Genomic DNA, 12,126 nt, shown 5'->3' with positions numbered 1-12,126 from the left:
ATGAATCCAAACCTCAAAAAGCCATCAGTCAAGATTTCAAAAACAAAGATATATATTTTACCCTCCAAAACAGAACGACATTGTGAGCGCAGGATGACTCATAGCTGTAATAGTAAGGCTTTAACAGCCTTTGATTTAATGCCAGCAGTCATTTTGTAATAGAGGGATATATTTCTTCTTCTACTTTTTTTTTTATTATGGTGTATGTTTCATTTTGGATTGAAACCCCTAATGTGCTATGAGAATAAGTATTAAGAAATGTGTTGAAAAGCTCCTTAAAATGTGTTTAATCCCTCTACTTTAATGCGTGGTTACATTCTGTCAGCATTTGTGCGTCTGCACTGAGTGATCGTGCAGTCTACGGTGAAATTTAATTTCTCTCTGACCTGTCTTTTGTTGTTAACGCTGACACTAGATGTTACAGTGGGTAAGTTTTGGAGCGCACCGACTTATAAAAAATGCCATTCCAAGGGTGTGAGATGGTGTGGTTTTGCCAAAACCACTGAAACCTTTCACACATTATGTACTACCAGTGCATTATAATCCCCCAGCGTCAGATGCTGCTGTTCTTTTGGCATCTGTGCCATGATGCAAAGGGTTATTGATGATTGTAAGGGCCTTTGGTGTCACATTTAAATTGGTAGGCTTTTTTTTTTTTTTTTTTTAGCTGCAGGGTTAATTTTGTCAAACCAAAACACAATCTTTTCCCAAACCCAACCGAGTAGCTTTTGTAAGCCAAACTAACAGCAGAAATTAAAATTAGGTGAAACAAAGCACGAAATACAACACTGTGATTTATTACACCAGTGATTTATTGCACTTAAAAAACATTTAATGTGGACCTTTTAAAAGGGAAACTATATGCCCAACTGCACCCAAAACCCTTGTGCATCATGATGGAGCTCCAGTATCTGACACCCATCTGGTGTGAAATTATGTTGGCAGTGCAATATGTGTAAATGCATCTCATTTTGGTAACTTTTGCACTTGCATACATTTGCCCCATCTGTTAACTCAGGGTGGAAAATTAATTTTCCCAGCAGGCTACACGAGAAACTGGGACTGTTGTGGAGGGCCACACCAATAAGCTTAAAAATGTATATTAAGCAAAAGTGAGATCAGCTTAATTTAGTTCAACAACTCCATTCTGCTTAGTATTAACTTTCTATCTTTATAAAGTGGGACTATTGTGGAGGGCCGCATCAATAGGATGAGCTCAATATTACTCAGTATTTTTATTTCTTTATAAGCTTACTGTTGCGGTTCTTCACAACCATCCCAGTTTCTCACCTCATAAGACCCAGGGACTGTTGTGGAGGACCACACCAATAAACTGAACTCAGTTTTGCTCAATATTCATTTGACCTCTGTGTTATTGGTGCAGCCCTACACAACAGTCCCAGTTTCAGGTGCAGATTGGCTCCAAAAAAGAAAGAAATACTTAGGAAATAATAAAATCAAAGCAATCAATGTTTTCCAGAGACTGACAAGTAATGCGTTTGGAGAAGACAAATTAAGAGACATTTTGCTTCTAAGACTAAAAACCCTTTTTTAGATTATGGTTTTTTTTTTGTCAAAACTTGGTATTAAATTTAAGCAGGGGTATGTTACATTGGATTACAAGTTTGTAATCCAAATTACAAACTTGGATTCCTCTTAGTCTGACCTCTTTCATACTCCCTTAATCACATGAACTACACCAGCCAATCTCTCGGTAGATAACTTCAGTCCAGCCTCAGTGAGTTTGTGTTTTCGGGAAGGTAGTTAACATTTTCACCCCATCTGGCCTCGTCTGATCAGCATAAAACGCCCAAAAAAGACAATGAAAGCACCAAGTATTTTTTATTCCTGAAGAATATTACTAGGTTATAGAGAGAAGTGGTGAAAAAGAGCTTGAAGTAAGGTAGCAGAATAATTAATTTCTTCATGAATAAATATACATTTTTGGACGCTTTTGGCATAACTCGGTTCTTCTTATGTCCATGTTGATTTTTGTCCACTTTGTGCCAGTTCCCATCCCAGTGTTGGCCGTTTCCATTGCCTCAGAACGCCCATATACCATGACCTTAATGCCATGGAGTCACCAGAGACAATTTTTACTTGTGTTGACGTAACTTGGCTAACTCGATGTTGCCATGCGATCATTGGAAAAATCATGAAAAGCGCTGCAGTGCTCTACAAAGTCAAATAGCACTCACTGCAGGACTTTGAACAGGTTTGAAAGGTCAAAGGTTCTTCAGAAGAAGTTCAGATATCAAACAAACACAGCCCATAAACGACACAAAAATCACTTTCAGTAGCCACAGACAATTTGGTGGGATTGGAAATGACCTTTGAAGTATTTATTTATTTATTTTTAGTTTGACTCGTCAGGTAAATGAAGCAGCAAGACAGTAACGCAAACATGAAGTCAAACCAACACAAATATTTTTTTAAATAATATTATGCAAGCCATAAGACTGCATGCAGAGCAAACCTGAATGATTCAAAAGTATCATTTGGGTTTTACCAAACAACACAGCCTTATTTATATTCAGCACCTCCTATTCAACCTTCCAAACTCTGACATCTGATTGTGTGACCAACAGGGAGAAGAGATTATGGACTGGTGGAGTAAGTTCTATGCATCGACTGGAGAGAAAAACAAGTGTGCGACTTATCTGGAGGAAGGCTTTGACACTCTCAAGGTAAGGATGTGTGTTAAGTGCTTGTAGGAAATAAATGTTTTTTTTTTCCTTAACTAAATGTATATATCTTTCAAATGAAGCTTGCAAATAATACATATAATGTTACAATTAGATACAAGATTCTTATTAAGTTTGTCTAGTATGATATGGGAATTCATAATTTCAAACATGCAATTGGCTATATTCTTTAGGCAGCTGTGGCTCAAGTGGTAAGTTAATTTAAAGCATTAATTGTATCCATCTTTTACTGGTCCAGCCCTTTGCAGCAGCCCTACTTTTTCCATTTGATCCATGAGAAAATTAACCACCTAACCCTTTATTAACCTCTTAGCACCCAGGGGTGGACAATTCGTTTTCCCAAGAGAAAATGGGACAGTTGTGGAGGGCTGCTTAATCAGTTAATAAATCTGAAATAACATTAGATTATTCTGACTCACATTTGACAAAATGTAAAACTTCAAAGTTCCAGCTGTCTGGAGCATGAACCAACACCAATAATGTAACAGCTTGTAAGATAGCATTGGTTTAGTACTAAATTTAGTTTAAATGGGGAGGCTGATGGTGAGAGAAGTGTGTCTTCTTTATTCCTACAAGGCATATCTGAAGTTATTTTGAAGCAGATGTATGTAAATGAATTCGTTGAGCCATTGGTCAGCAGAACTCTACCAAATCTGATAAAACCTTTGCACAAGGTTATGGTTTCACTTATGACTCAGTGTGCCAGCATGTTCAGTGTCTTTGGCTCATCCCACCAGAGCACTAAGCAAATCATGTTATGGATACTGCTAAATTAGTACAATTATAAGTGCACTTACCTGAATATTTTTTGTATACACCTGCTGTCACAGAGTTTAAACTTTTTTCTAACCTCTGCTTTGTCAATGCATCAGTGCAACAACACTCCTGTAGCTTTTGGGCAGCTGTGGCTCAGGTGGTAGGTTAATGTAAAGGGTTAACGTGAAGTGCAGGCCATTTATCATCTATGAAGGACTATGGAATACAACATTTTTTCCATATGGGTAAGAGAGATGATCCAAATACAGGACACTGCAGACTGAATATTAAGCAACAGGCAAGCCTTTAATGCAAACTATCAAAGAAAACTATCCTTCAAAGTTAAAAAGTAAAACAATAAATAAGTAAATAACAGGAGATAATCAAAAGTCAAATACAAAATAGCCAAAAACAGTCAAAGGAAAAAAGAACCCAAGGAACATGACAAATTAAAAAATGTAATTGTTTCATTGTTTCTTTGGGGCTGCTTTCATGAGTAAATAATTTTATGCGACATGTGCATCTTGTAAAACTGCACTACATACTATTACTATTTGAGGAAATATGTAAGTTCTTGTGATATCTTTGTATTTCTATAATAGTATGAAATTTATGAACACATTCCCCATTTTTCCCTGTTAAGGCATATGTTAACTCACATTCCACAAAGTTTACTTATTGTATATGGTGTGGTTTCCTGGCCTTCATAAATAAAAGATTAATAGACGCTAAAAGGTAATTGTCAGCTTTGAGCTGAAAGGTTTCCAGCTATTATTTTTATGATTTGTGTAGTTTCAGACCAAAAATAAAGATCATGTTCAATTACAAGAGTTTACCTATTTAATTTACATAGTATTTATTGTGTTTTAATTCTTTTTCATTAGTATTGTAAGTCACATAATAATTGGAAAAGTGTTGTACATTGTTTTGGGGTTTTGTATTTCTTCTGTTGACGCTTTTGTCATAAAAATAACCCTGACGTGCATTGTGGGGGGAAAGACAGTTTTATTCAGTGGTAATCTGACAGTATCTTCCAAAATGCTTATTTAACATCTCCATCAATGTGCATGTACACTGTCACTAAATAAATAGACACTTTTTTTTTGTTTTATTTCTAGGGGAACAGTTTTTTGGCACTGGGAAAGTACCCCTTAATGAACCACCATTATACTTTAGACCCTTGATATTTACTTTGCAGTTTGTGTCTTGCAGACATGAACTGCGAAACTTAATGTAAATGCACAAAGTGGACCTTTCATCTTACAAAGCAACAAATGTATTAGATTGCCTTATTAGATCTTTTTAGAAACAATAAAACATAATTTAGTTGAAATCTGCCAAAACCTGATATTATTTAATATGCAACTAACAAATCATGATTTTATATCCAAATGTGAGCTGGCACACTAGACTTCTCTGAGAAGCTTAACATTCAAGATGCAAGTAAATAACTGCACTTGGGTATTTTAATCAAAAAACATTGATGTGCATTATTAACAATATAATTTTGATGAAAGAGCATTTGTATATTGGTGGATTATTTACTGAAGAAACTTTGTAAAAATGTATTTATTTTAATTATTAGTACTGTTTAGGGCAGCTCTGGCATAAACCTTATTCTGGGTGGTGGTTTAATAAATTTGTTAGCCACTGTATATCAGCTCAACACAGTGGAAGCAAAGGAATATACATTGAAGAAAAGAACGTGTTGGAATTACGTAATTCAATATAGATGTTGGTTGCACACAGATGTTTTTAACTCAATTGTTCAACTTGAACAATTGAGTTAAATTAACACTTAACTTTAAACCATAAAGCAATTGCGTTAAATACACCTAAGATGCTTACATAAATCCAAGAGATGGCCCGTGTCCTTTTTTCAGTGTGTGCGTATATGCTTTTAATTTACCCGAAATAAACAGAGCAATAAAATATTGCATCTTGAGATGTAAAAGTGAAAGACTACACCATTTCTATCTGGGGACACTGGCTTTCGGAAATGTGCTCATAGTTAGCTTGGAGTCCCAACAATTGATGTGTAATTCATGTACCTTGGACTTGTATGGACAGAAATTGACTTTTACCATACCCTTATTTCTGAGAGTATAATAGGGTAAAGGTAACAGTAGCAGAAAGAATAAAAAACTGAGAAAGTAATAAGAAAACATGAAAAAGATGGAGACGCCTTTAGCCTTTGTTCCTTTTTCTTAAAACCCGTTCATAGCCCTAAACCTCACCATTTAAATCATTTATCTGCCCTAATGCCAGTTCCCTCTGTCAGTCTGTCATTCCCCTCCCCCTCTCTTCTCATGCTCCATCATCAAAAGTCTCGGCATCGTGACATTCTGTCTGTTTCCCTAACTTCTTCATCCATGACTCATCCATGTTGAATTTGCTTTGGGAACACCACAGTGGGAGAGATTCAGGGAAAAGGCCGTGCTCTGATGTTGGCGACTCCAAAATGAGCCGTCGTCAATGTTTGTCTGTAGTCTGGTCCTTTAAGAGTCTGCCGCCATCCCAGGAGCAACCCTCGATCGCCCACGCTCTGTTCAACCCTTATCCCGTTTCTCTTGGCCCAAACGGCGACCTTTCCTTCCACCGGGATTCAAAGCACACGTCAGTCTCTTGTCTGATTCCCAAACAAATGACTAATCATGTCAGAATGTTGCCTTTTTTATTACTCTTTAATTAGAGCTCTAACCTCTGCCTTGAAAGCCCTTTCACATCATTACAGCAATAACAACAGGTTTTCTGCATGTACCCTGACATACATGTTGTACAAAGTCAAAATCAAGGACTTAAAAGTAAAATATTTGTAATTAATAGGCTTTTGAATGTATTTATTAATATTATTAAATCACATAGCAACACAGTTGGTCATGAATCTAATGAAAAAACATTTAAAAATAGGTTTTAACATCCAGAGATTTTCCATAAAAGCCATGCTATATATGCTGTAATGTCAAATAATATTTCTTTGCCTCTTTCTTTATATGAAGCCATTAAAGTAGAGCTCAAACTAAATGGCACAGTAGAGAACAATTACATCTTGCCCAATAGTCATTGACCCTTGAAAGACTCTTTCCATTTTTCTAGTGGTTGTATTTTTTTCAGTCAGGAGCCTATTAAATGGTTTCACCCTGGCCGATGGAAACACATCTAAGTCACCTCTGAGTTTTTGCGACATTTCAAAACTTTGCTCAAAATTCAGTTGACAGTTGGATGGAAACTAGTGAAATGACCAGTGAGCCACTGATTCCATCATCACTTTGCCTCACTTTCACCCTTTCACCGACCAGCTCAGTGCCAACACCTCCTTTTGATTTACTCCCCCCCACCCCCCTCCGCTTTTCTCCCACTCTGTTTCCTTTATGTCTTTGACAAGTCCTTTATTCAGATCTGCTACTGTTACAGGGAAATTAGCTGCTGTTTCCAACCTTTTTCAACCTCTTTTTCTGATTTCCTCTGACCTTTCACTGTCTTTGGGTAGCAACTGTCAGCAGACACAGTTTCCAGCCCTTGCTCTGACCTGAGGAAAATTTGCTTACTTTTCTTCTCAGCCTTGGCTTTGTGCTCCCCTCATTTTGTCACCTTTCTTTTTTCTGTTTCCATCTCCGCTGCTGCAAAAACTTTTTCGGTTACATCACCAATTTAGCACACTGGTGTGGCACTCATATGAAGGTGGACAAGAAAATGACGATCGAAAAGGGCTGAATATTTGAGAACAAGGGAAAAGAGAGACTTTGCTAAAAAAAAAAAATAATAATAATAATCTGGCATAAAATGGGAGAATAAAATTAATTGTCTGGAAGAGTAATGCAATCCACTAGAGAATAAGTAAATACCACAAAGATTTTCTTCATCAGAATGAAAGAAAATGTTCACTGCATGTATTATTGTAGGGTCTTTACCTTACAATATGAAGCGCCTTGAGCCAACTGTTGTTGTGATTTGGTGCTATATAAATAACATGGAATTATATTGAACTTCAGTGTGGCCAGTTCCCCGCTATCACTATAAAAAAGTCTAAATTAAAAAGACCATTTTTTTTCTTTTTTAAAATATATGTTTTTATCATCATATTGTACGAGACTCCTCAGACCAGACAATTTCCTTCCAATCTTCTAGTGTCCAGTTTTGACAATAGAAGCTTGTGTGAATTGTAGCTTCCGTTTCCTGTTCTTAGCTAACATAAGTGACACTCGGTATGGTCTTCTGCTACTGTAGCCAATCTTCTTGTGCATTAAGAGATACTATTTTGCAAATCTTCATTTGCAAAATAGAAAAAACCCTGGTGATTATTTGTGTTACAGCTCAAAGCAGTCCAGCTGTTCTCCTCTGACCTCTGGTATCAGTGAGGCATTTTTACCCCTAGAAGTGCCGCTGACTGCATGTTTTCTCTTTTTCCTGACCACTCTCCATTTGGTCATCCTAGTAGATCAGCAGTTTCTGAAATACTCAGACCAGCCTGTCTGTCACCAATTACCATGTGACATTCAAAATCATTTAAATCAGCTTCATTTTGATGATACGTTTGAAGTACAGCTAAATGCATGGGTTTGCTGTCAGACAAAGCGTCCTTTGGCTTTGCCACTATGATGCTTCAGCTGCAACAGTGTTTGAATAAAATAAGTTTGAAAACACCAAAAAGTTCACATAAAACTTACTTTATATTATCGGGCTAAATACATGGTTTAAACATGATGAAGACAAAGGCTGTGTTAGATAGACATAATAGCAATATGCTCTGTCAACACGCAATGATTAGCACAAAGATAATGCTATGCTTTGCTAGCAATGCTAACATCAAAGCTAATATTTCTCCATATACTATTTTACAACTGTAATAATCTGTGTAGAGTTGCATGTATTTTGTGTTTCCTACCATTTTGTAAGATTTATTAGCTCCAGTTTCAGCAACGCAGACATCTTTGAACTTAAACTTAAAAAGGCAGGAGGCATGGCACAGTCAGGACAGTGTTAATGCTCTGGTTTGAAACATGCAAACAAATGACACTAAGGCTACGTGCACACTAATGCGTTTTTGTTTAAAAACGCATCATTTTCTCTCCGTCTTGGCCTCTCGTCCACACCGACGAACTATTCATGATTTCAACAATTTGGTAAACTAAGTCATAAAACAGCTTTGACTGGTGACATTCAGGAACAAGAGCTGTGATTGCCACTGTGGTTTCTAGTGGGTGCTGTTGTCTTACATCAGCCTTTACCTCATCTCCTAATTTTTCCATTTTACCTTCTTTGTACTGTCCTTTTCAATCCACACAGTGATGTTCTCTCAAACCTTGGGCTTACTCCTCTGCTTCCACACTCTGACCACTCATTTCACATCTTTGCTTCTGCCCTGCAACAGACAGCAGAACTGGTTAGTTTTGCTTCTGTCACAAAGACACCGCTGTTACCACCCTTGTTATGACTTCGCCTGTCTCTTGGCGTCTCCTTTCCCACCGCCTTCCATCTCCCTTGGTATTGGGTGCATTTCCAAACTTGTCTTTCTCTGTTGAGAACAAGCCAGCTATTTCTTAGTCAGAACCAATGGCTTTTTGAGTCTCTGCTTCATGGTAGATGTCAGTACAAGTTCAAAGTGTTATTTTGAGCCTTTTTAAAAGAAAGAAAAATAAAATGCAAACTGTTAACTGGTGAATTTGAGAAGGTGACCTTTAACGTTTTGATCGAGAAAGGTTTGCTATTTTCTGTCTTTTTTTTCATGTAAGGTCAATTTAGCTAAACTTTATATCAAAAATGTAATTTTTAAGTACATTTTCTATAAGTGATATGATTTAATCATATCGTGGTTTAATCAGCAAGGTATCTGTTTAGTACCTGTGTGTATCCTATACATTATTAACTGTATATGCTTTGCCAGAGCCTTTTTCTCCACGCTCTGCCTTGCCCTTTTGGGTTTGGTGTTGAAGTACTGAAATGAATCGCTGTTTCCAGACCTTTCATTCATTTACATCACCCCCGTCGTCGGTATGTTTCCACAGTTCCTGCCCCCATTCCTGCTTTTCCAACTCTTTCACCTCTCTCCTTTCACAGCATTAACCGTACACCCTTCATTTCATCCAACACAACCCCCTTGTTTCTCCTCATTTCCTAACAATCCTCTTTCCTCCCCTTCCCAGTTTAATAACAAAGTAAATGGAAAGCATCTCATTGCTTTCACAACCTTTCTCCTCCCTCTTTCAATTCATTTTGAAAAAGTGCTTGCAAGACCACTGTCTTAGTTTCTGCATAACTTGAAAAAACATTTGCAAGAAAGAAACAACAGCCTTTTGTTTAACAACAATCTTCCAATAATGAGATTTGGGAGTGCACATGTTCCCCCAGCAACAGGTTGTTATCACAGGGTCACTGGCTGGTCTGTTGGACTGCGTAAGTGGAGACTTTAGCAAGCATTTCACCAGCAAATCCCATTAACATCCAACAGCCACTCGCAACTGGTTGGGGAATATGTGTTTTTCCCTCACAGATGGTTGCCAGATGGTCACAGATCAGTCTCTGTGCCTGTGTGACTGGAGCTCATTTCAGTCTATCCTACTTTTTCATCGTAATTGTTACAGATGCGAAATTTCAAACACAAAATTGACTGGTGTCACAACCTGTAGCTGGTGACAAATATGAGATTTCAATTGGCTGCCTCTTTCACATACTAGATTGTGACTTTCCAGAACTTGATAAGCTGAAGAAAGTCAATGAATTTGACTGAGTTAGTGAAGTAGAAAATCATCACTAATGAAAACAAATTAATCTAGTCGTGCTTTGGACCCATTGAATTCTCACACATGTATCTAATGTGAAAAAAAAAACTTGATAAACTTGATAATGTCTTAAAAACTGAACATGAATTAGATGTAAACACCACTGTTATTCTTATATATTGATGGGCTCTTTAGCTTTGCATGATTCACAGCTTAAAATAAGCCTTGTGTATCTTTTACTGGACCTCAATTCATCCATGTTTGGTTTCTCCCCATTTTGACCAACTTTATTGTGATTGGCTGCCCCTCATAAAAGGCTTGAACATCAGGTGGTCTCCTCTGTGGACACTTTGCGAGGCAGTGGACTTCAGTGAAGTATAACAGGAATGATTACTCAGCCGTGGTGCCTCCAACTGCCTGTGTCCTTGTCTGCAACAGAGTATAATTGAGGCCTTGGGGATATCCCCTCTCTATGACATCATGCAGATCCAAGACTTGGAAAACCTCAGTCTGAAGGCTGAGCTTTTGGCTCACAGGGATTACTTTTACATACTCTGACCTCATTATTTGAAATTTTAAACATGTTGATTGCGACAGATCCAAAAAGCATTTTCTTTCTCATTCTCTGCGTTTACATTCACAGCCCTTCTACTTCTTTCTCTTTGTCTAGTCACCAATTTTCATTGGCTCTGATGTTTTCATGTTCACTTCTCTAAATAGTAAGCATATGATGTGTCCTCCTTCCATACCCCAAGCGTCTCTTCCTCTTATTCCTTTCTGAGTCTTCTGTAATTTAAAATATGTCTTTCATTCTGTCATCTCCACATCTTGTTGCGCTGTGGACTTTCATCCATCTCTGACCCTCTTTTACACTCTCTTAAATGTCTTTTTTTTTTTTTACTCCTACCTCCTTATTCTGTTTTTCCTCTTTCTCTTTTTTTTTTGCCCCAAACTTATCTATTTCTTTGTAATTTGTGAGTCAGCTATTAAAATAGACCTGTTTTAGGGCTAAATAAACTCCTATCCCGCTCTGCTCTTCCTCCTCAGGTGTATGACCGGGAGCTGGAGAAGATCGAGGATTTTAAAGGGCTCTCTGATTTCTGCCAAACATTCAAACTGTACAGAGGAAAGACTCAAGATGAAGGAGAAGATCCCTCAGTGGTGGGAGAGTTCAAGGTAAATGCAATGTTTAAAAGTTGTTCGGTCGAGTCTCACTATTTGCCATTTTCTTCTAGTTTCCACATTGCAAGTTGTTGCAGCCTGATGTGAAGTTACGTATCACGAACATATCACATGCTAAATTATGCCTAGAGCTTATCTCGATTCATTCATCTTTGTCGGTACTTATTAATTTAAAAGCTTCCTTTACACCACTTGACATCTACTTCTTTAACTCACAATCCCTCCACCCCTCTCTCTTATGAACCAGGGCATGTTTAAGATCTACCCCCTGCCAGATGACCCCGGTGCCCCTGTTCCCCCAAGGCAGTTCAGAAAGCTGCCTCCCAACGGCATCGAGGAGTGCTTGGTCCGAGTCTACATCATCCAGGCTCATGGACTCCAGCCCAAAGACCCCAATGGGAAGGTATAAGGGGAGAAAGGGAGAGAAATGTAGAAGAGGATGGCTAGAAAATGTAACCAGAATTAGGTACTCATGGTTAAGATACTCATTAAGGTCAAGGAAAAGATTTGTACCAAGGAGGGTATAAGTGATACCAAGTAAATGGAAGATGACATGAGTTAACAGAAAGCTTGTTGTTTTCAGTGTGACCCGTATGTGAAGATCACGCTGGGGAAGAAGTCAGTCAACGACCATGAAAACTACATCCCCTGTACACTGGACCCAGTCTTTGGAAAGTATGTACACTAATGCCCCTTTGGTCTGTCCCTCTTTCCCCCCTTTCTGTCTATCTGTGCCTAAAACCAAAAGTCTGGACTTCCCCGAT

At 37.9% G+C, this 12,126-nt stretch overlaps 1 protein-coding gene across 7 annotated transcripts in view; it reads left to right on the top strand.

Moving 5' to 3' along the window:
* Nucleotides 1-12,126, top strand: part of dysf (dysferlin, limb girdle muscular dystrophy 2B (autosomal recessive)) — a 109,260-nt gene that overhangs the window by 72,380 nt on the left and 24,754 nt on the right. For all 7 annotated transcript variants that reach the window (XM_084923589.1, XM_084923586.1, XM_084923588.1 and 4 more), the window contains 4 exons: nt 2,589-2,687; nt 11,228-11,356; nt 11,610-11,765; nt 11,946-12,037. In XM_084923589.1, the coding sequence (XP_084779715.1) occupies nt 2,589-2,687; nt 11,228-11,356; nt 11,610-11,765; nt 11,946-12,037 (476 nt within the window). The remainder of the gene's footprint in view (nt 1-2,588; nt 2,688-11,227; nt 11,357-11,609; nt 11,766-11,945; nt 12,038-12,126) is intronic.

This window comes from Perissodus microlepis, chromosome 3 (genome assembly GCF_051167445.1).
Source record: "Perissodus microlepis isolate ML-2025 ecotype Zambia chromosome 3, ASM5116744v1, whole genome shotgun sequence".
NCBI classification, from domain to species: domain Eukaryota; kingdom Metazoa; phylum Chordata; class Actinopteri; order Cichliformes; family Cichlidae; genus Perissodus; species Perissodus microlepis.
Note: the sequence above shows the minus strand (reverse complement) of the source record. Positions and strands in the feature narration are given on the sequence as shown.